The sequence below is a fragment of the Myotis brandtii genome, unplaced genomic scaffold (genome assembly GCF_000412655.1).
Source record: "Myotis brandtii unplaced genomic scaffold, ASM41265v1 scaffold139, whole genome shotgun sequence".
Taxonomy (NCBI): Eukaryota; Metazoa; Chordata; class Mammalia; order Chiroptera; family Vespertilionidae; genus Myotis; species Myotis brandtii.
In genome coordinates this window covers 1,526,246-1,532,732 of record NW_005354965.1, presented here as the reverse complement: position 1 = coordinate 1,532,732, position 6,487 = coordinate 1,526,246, and the positions used below count along the sequence as shown (strand labels likewise).

The 6,487-nt window shown below is 57.3% G+C and overlaps 1 protein-coding gene across 1 annotated transcript in view; it reads right to left on the bottom strand.

The window, feature by feature from the left end:
- ITSN1 (intersectin 1 (SH3 domain protein)) overlaps positions 1–6,487 on the bottom strand; it is a 105,973-nt gene that overhangs the window by 3,651 nt on the left and 95,835 nt on the right. The window contains exons 33-36 of the mRNA XM_014535200.1: positions 5,982–6,353; positions 3,564–3,776; positions 1,213–1,334; positions 83–165 (exon numbers count right to left, since the gene is read on the bottom strand). Coding sequence (XP_014390686.1) covers positions 83–165; positions 1,213–1,334; positions 3,564–3,776; positions 5,982–6,353 — 790 coding nt within the window. The remainder of the gene's footprint in view (positions 1–82; positions 166–1,212; positions 1,335–3,563; positions 3,777–5,981; positions 6,354–6,487) is intronic.

The following is a 6,487-nucleotide window of genomic DNA, read 5'->3' as shown; positions in this document are numbered from 1 at the left end:
TAAGGGCCCGGCCCCCCCAGGCACACCCTCAGCTCTAAGGGCCCGGCCCCCCCAGGGCCCGCGGGCCGGGCAGTGGCCTCACCCAGGTACGCCTTCTCCCGCTTCTTCTTCTCCGTCTCTATGTAGAGCTCGGAAGCCGCTTTGATTTTCTGCACCCAGGCCGTCCTGGAAGGAAAGATGGAAGGTGGGAGGACTGGGAGGCTCCGGCCGTCCATCCGAACGCAGCTCCCGGCTCGGCTGCACTCGGGTCCAGCAATACCGGCTCGGAGAGCAAGTTCCTTATGCCACGTGATGCTCATAGTGACCCTGCCGTGAGCAGGAAGGCACGAGGGGTGCGTGTAGGGATGTTCCCGAGACCTCGTGGCGCCCGTGGGAGGAAACGGGTGTCCTGGGCGCTCCCTGGGCAGCGTGGGCCACGGCTGCGCCCCTCCCTTCCGGGAGCAGCACACACCTGCCCGTTGGGCCAGCTTGACCGGCCAGGCTCTGGCTCCCTAACCGTCAGGGAAGAGGGACCGCGTCCCATGAAGGGGCAGACACCGCGGGCAAGCCTTCATCTTTCAGGCCCATCTGCACAGAACCGGCCCGTTTCCACGTGGCACACTCGCTCCCTGCACTGAACCGGCCCATTTCCGCGTGGCTCACACTCCCTGCACGGAACCGGCCTGTTTCCACGTGGCACACACGCCCCCTGCACAGAACCGGCCCATTTTCATGTGGCACACGCTCCCTGCATGGAACCAGCCCGTTTCCGCGTGGCACACGCTCCCTGGAACGCTCTGGCCTGTGTCCGCTCCGCCCGGAAGCCGATCTGTTTCCTTTGGCTCCAGGCAGACATGAAGCAAAGTGCCCACAGCTCCGGGGTCCAGAATGTCTGTCCACAGGAGCGGGGGGAGCGGAGGGCGTTAACCCCCGAGGCGCTTTCCTTTGCTTCCTGCCGCCTGGGAGGCCTGAGCTGCTCGTTCATCTCAAAGAAATGAACACTCCTGCCCAGGAACTCCCAGCAGATGAGTGTCAACTCGTTCTATTTGGAAACATTCCCGCACGTGTCCACCTCCTGGGGCTCTAGAAGCACGGACAGGACCTGCCCGCTCCCTCCAGCCAGAGGCTGAGGCTCGGGATGGGGAGCGGGGGGCCTGCTGGCTAATGAAATGCCCACATGCGCTGCACCTGGCGGGACCCGGTGCCCAGTGCCTGGGAGGCGGCGGCTCTTACCTCTCGTTGATGCTCTCTGCTCGGAGGGTGTAGACGCGGTCGATGTGGGAGATGTGGAAGATGGGCTCATCCCCAGACGGGTCGGTGGGTAATTTTACTAGAACCTCATTTAGGAAAATGGGCTGAAAAATAATGCACGGGCATTATAAAAACCAGACGGCATCTGTGTTCCCGTGAACTCCGAGTGTGTGTGTGTGTTCTAGTAAACGCTACCAGAATAATGATTCTGTGTTAACATCAACTTTCATAGGTAGCAAATCCTATATAATAACAGGGTAACATGCAAATTGACCGAGGGGCGGATTCACTGGTCGCTATGATGCGCACTGACCACCAGGGGGCAGACGCTCAATGCAGGAGCTGCCCCCTGGTGGTCAGTGTGCTCCCACAGGGGGAGCGCTGCTCAGCCAGAAGCCGGCTCATGGCTGGTGAGCGCAGTGGCAGTGGCAGGAGCCTCTCCCGCCTTGGCAGCAGCACTAAGGATGTCCAACTGCGGGCTTAGGAGCGGGCCTAAGCTGTCAGTCAGACATCCCCCGATGGCTCCTGGACTGCAAAAGGGCGCAGGCCGGGCTGAGGGACCCCCACCCCACCCCGAGGTGCACGAATGTCATGCACCGGGCCTCTGGTTATAAATATGGGACTCCCCATTTTGCAGGTATTTTTAAAATATATATTTTATTGATTTTAGAGAGGAAGGGAGACAGAGAGAGAGAAACATCCATGATGAGAGAGAATCATTGACTGGCTGCTTCCTGCACGCCCCCTATTGGGGATGGAGCCTGCAACCCGGGCCTGTGCCCTGACTGGGAATCGAACTGTGACCTCCTGGTTCGTAGGTTGACGCTCAGCCCGGAGCCCCGCCGGCCGGGCTTGCAGGTCTTGCTAAGTCCTTCTGAAGGAGAACCTGTCTGTTTTTCCTGCAGCGAACAGCCTTTAAGCCGTCAGTCAGACATCCCCCGATGGCTCCTGGACTGCAAAAGGGCGCAGGACGGGCTGAGGGACCCCCACCCCCACCCCGAGTGCACGAATGTCATGCACCGGGCCTCTGGTTATAAATATGGGACTCCCCATTTTGCAGGTATTTTTAAAAAAATATATTTTATTGATTTCAGAGAGGAAAGGATTCAGAGAGAAACATCCATGATGAGAGAGAATCATTGACTGGCTGCTTCCTGCATGCCCCCTATTGGGGATGGAGCCTGCAACCCGGGCCTGTGCCCTGACTGGGAATCGAACTGTGACCTCCTGGTTCGTAGGTTGACGCTCAGCCCGGAGCCCCGCCGGCCGGGCTTGCAGGTCTTGCTAAGTCCTTCTGAAGGAGAACCTGTCTGTTTTTCCTGCAGCGAACAGCCTTCATCAACCTTACCGCCAAGCAATCCCTCCAAAGATTTCCATACACAGTTGCTAGGGGAGATGCAGGTGTGTACACTGTTCTTCTTCTGAACGAAGGCTAATGCTGATGCAGAGAAAACTCATCTGTCAGAACACCCCACGGGGCCAACTGTGGAAAAACAGTGTCCCGCGACAATAAGACACACAGCACAGCGGGCACGGGGGAGCAGACTAAATGAGTAGCTCAGGGCCACCCCGCTCAGCGACTGTTCTGATCGGCTGCATGTGGGGGCGTGGATGTGTCAAGTTCCCTTTGGGCCGTTTGGAGGGGGACCCGGGATATGGGGAAGGTGGGCACCTCTCCTGTGCCCGCCTCATCTGCACACTTGACTGTGAGCCCCGCCAGGGCAGGTGTGCCTTCGTCGGGTCTGGGGGGCCCGCAGCAGCCGCTGGGCAGCTAACGGATGTTCATCCACCGCCCTGAGCGCTGCCCCTCCTGGGAGCACAGGCACCGCTCAGAGACCGTGTGGGTGGGTCCCGACCACCGCAATGAAGCGGGTGGTGGTCTTTTTGCTGGGGAGGGTCTTGCCTTCAATTTATAAAAAACACAATTTCAGCCTGGCTAGCGGTGCTCAGTGGCTGAGCGTTGACCTATGAACCAGGAGGTCACGGTTCGATTCCCGGTCAGGGCACATGCCCGGGTTGTAGGCTCGATCCCCAGTGTGGGGCGTACAGGAGGCAGCTGACCCATGATCTCTCTCATCATTGATGTTTCTATCTCTCTCTCCCTCTCCCTTCCTCTCTGAAATCAATAAAAATATATTTTTTTAAAAACAACACAATTTCTGTGAAGGTCAACAAGAGAAGCTCAGGAAGACGGGACGCCTGTACCGGAAGTGGCCGTGCAGGCACCCGAACCCTGGCCTCCCCTCACCTCCTCCTCCACACCACGGCCCCCTCTGGACTCTCCTGGGAACGGCCGCCCACAGCACCCGGACGCGCCGGCGCGTGCGACTCACGGTTTTGTACATCTTGTACTGCAGGTTGGACTTGGGGCTGAAGACCTTGTCGGTGCCCGAGGAGCCCAGCGGCTTCACGATCTGCGTGAGCAGCAGGAAGTCGTTGAAGAGGAAGCCGTACAGCTCCTTGTTGCTCTTGGCCTTGTAGAGCTTCCCGCTGTGCAGGAACTTGCGTGGCCCCAAGCAGTTGGTCACCGAGTTGAACACAAGTTGCTGAGAAAGGAAGACAAAGCCCAGAGAAGGCAGGAGGGAGGCGGGTCAGGCGGAGGCTGCCGATTCTGCCTCTGAACGCACCTGCTGCATCGGATCTGGGGCCCGAAGGACCTTGGGATCATCGTGCTGGCCCGGCCGCGAGGCTCAGGGGTGAGCACTGACCTAGGAACCAGGAGGTCATGGTTCCATCCCGGTCAGGGCACAGGCCCGGGTTGGGGGCTCGATCCCCAGGGGGGGGCGTGCGGGAGGCAGCCGGTCAATGATTCTCTCTCATCATTGACGTTTCTATCTCTCTCTACCTCTCCCTTCCTCTCTGAAATCAATAAAAAAATAAAATGAATAAAAAAAGAGAATATCGTGCTGAGCGAAATAAGTCAGACAGGAAAAGTCAAGAACCATAGGATCTCACTCATGTGTGGGACATAAAACCTAAAGCAACAAATGAGCAAACAAGACAAACAAAAGCTCATCAATCCAGTATGGGGGCGACAGGGGAAGGGCATGGAGGGGGGGTGAAGGGTAATGGGGTCAACCGTATGGTGACAGAAGATCTGACTTTGGTGGTGGGCACACAATGCCACATGCAGATGATGCACCCTAGAATTGTACACCTGAAACCTGTATAATCTTATTGACCAATGTCACCCCAATAAATGTAATTTAAAACAAATTTTAAAGGCCTGCTTTGAGGACCTTGGGCAGAGCAACACTCAGGGGGCCCAGTGATGCCTCACACAAAGCCAAGCAGAATAAACACTGCGTTGGTGCGAGTCAACCTCATCCAGCTCACTGGTACTGAGTACAACTTTCCCCCTGCGACTTCCCAAACCTTAAGAGATGGGCCTGAGTGCTAAAATGCAGCTCTATCACCCCCACCTGACTCTATCATCCCCATCAGGCTCTTTTATCCCCCCGCTGTATCACCCCCTGGCTCTATCATATCATGCTCTCTCATCCCTGGCTCTATCATCTCATGCTATATTCCCCCCCCCCGGCTCTATCATCTTGTGCTCTATCACTCACACACACCCAGGCTCTTTCATCCCCCTGCTCTATCACCCCTGGCTCTATCTGCAGCTCTATCACCCCCACCTGACTCTATCATCCCCACCAGGCTCTTTCATCCCCCTGGCTCTCTCACCCCTGGCTCTCTCACCCCCTGGCTCTATCCTATCATGCTCTTGCATACCTGGCTCTATCATCTCATGCTATATCCCCCTGGCTCTATCATCTTGTGCTCTATCACTCACACCCGGGCTTTTTCATCCCCCTGCTCTATCATCCCTGGCTCTATCTCTCTCTCTCTCTCTCTCTCTCACACAGGCTCTTTCATCCCCCCTGCTCTATCATCCTCCCTAGCTCTATCATCTCGTGCTCTGCCACTCCCCTGGCTCTATCCTCTCATGCTCTGTCATCCCATGAACACACACACACACACACACACACACACAGGCTCTTTCATCCCCTTTCTCTATCATCCCCCCTAGCTCTATCCTCTCATGCTCTGTCATCCCATGACTCTATCATCTCATGTGAGCAGGTTATGAAGGGGCAGAGGAAGACTGAGGCAGGAACAACCTGACCAAGGCCTCCTTTTTTGACAGCAGCAGGGAGACTGAGGGAGAGGAAGGCCACAGCTATGGCCAGGCAGCAATATGATCCAGGCAAATGTCACAGTCCCCAGGTGTCCACACTCGGGCCTCGGGGAGATGCTCCACCCAGCATCTCTCTCCAGAAGCACAAGCCCTTCAGCTCCCTGACTGCAAAGATCCCACAGATAAACCCTGAGGGACACTGAGCCCACAAACAGCAATCACAGCACAGACAACGGAACTGCCTGTGGAGGCGGCGAGCACAACAGCAGACAAAAGAGATCCATGACGTTAGGTACCGGCATGGTCAGGTTTGAAACACACAGGATTTGCGTTAAAATGTGTTAGGAAATAAACGAGGAGCAAGGCCACCTGTGCAAGAAATAAGACACTAGAAAGAAACCAGCAAATCAGAGAAAATAGAGCTGCTGGGAATGGGAAAGACAGTAACTGGAATTTAAAAACTCAGTGGATGGGTTCAACAGCACATCAGAAGTAGCTAGAGCTGTGGGCTGGAGAGGGGGTGGTCCATGATCTGTCCCCTTCGGGCTGGCTGCCGGGGGTCAGCGGGCCCCGGGCCGGTCCCATGCCCACCCCACCCCAGGCGGCGAACCTCGGACAGGCCTTCGCACTGCACGTGGGCTTGGATCCACTCCAGCCGGTCGGAGTTCTCCTTCTCCCGCACCCCCTCGTTCACCTGGGAGCACAGCTCCTCCGCCTTCTCCAGGGCGAGCCTCAGGTGGCTGTGGTCGGGGTGGTTCTCGGGCGTGTTCTCCAGGATCTGCAGGGGAGACCGGAGCACAGCGTTGGGGCCGGGGCGGGCGCCCAAGGTTCGCTGTCCTGAGGGCAGGGACGGCAGAGGCGCCATGGGGGAGGGCATGCGGGTGCGGCCACTCCCTGCTGGCAGGGCCCCTTGGGGGACGGGGGACGGGGCTGCCACATTACTTACACTTGGGGTGGGAGGGGTAGCGGCACCGAGCCTGCACTAGGGACAGAATCAAGGTCTCAGCTCTCACTTCCAACGTTCAAGGTCAAAGCCACTCGGTGGCTCGGCTGAAGGTCGAGTATTATTAGCTCGTTCGGGATAAACAGCTGCTCTTTCCGGGACAAACAGCGCAG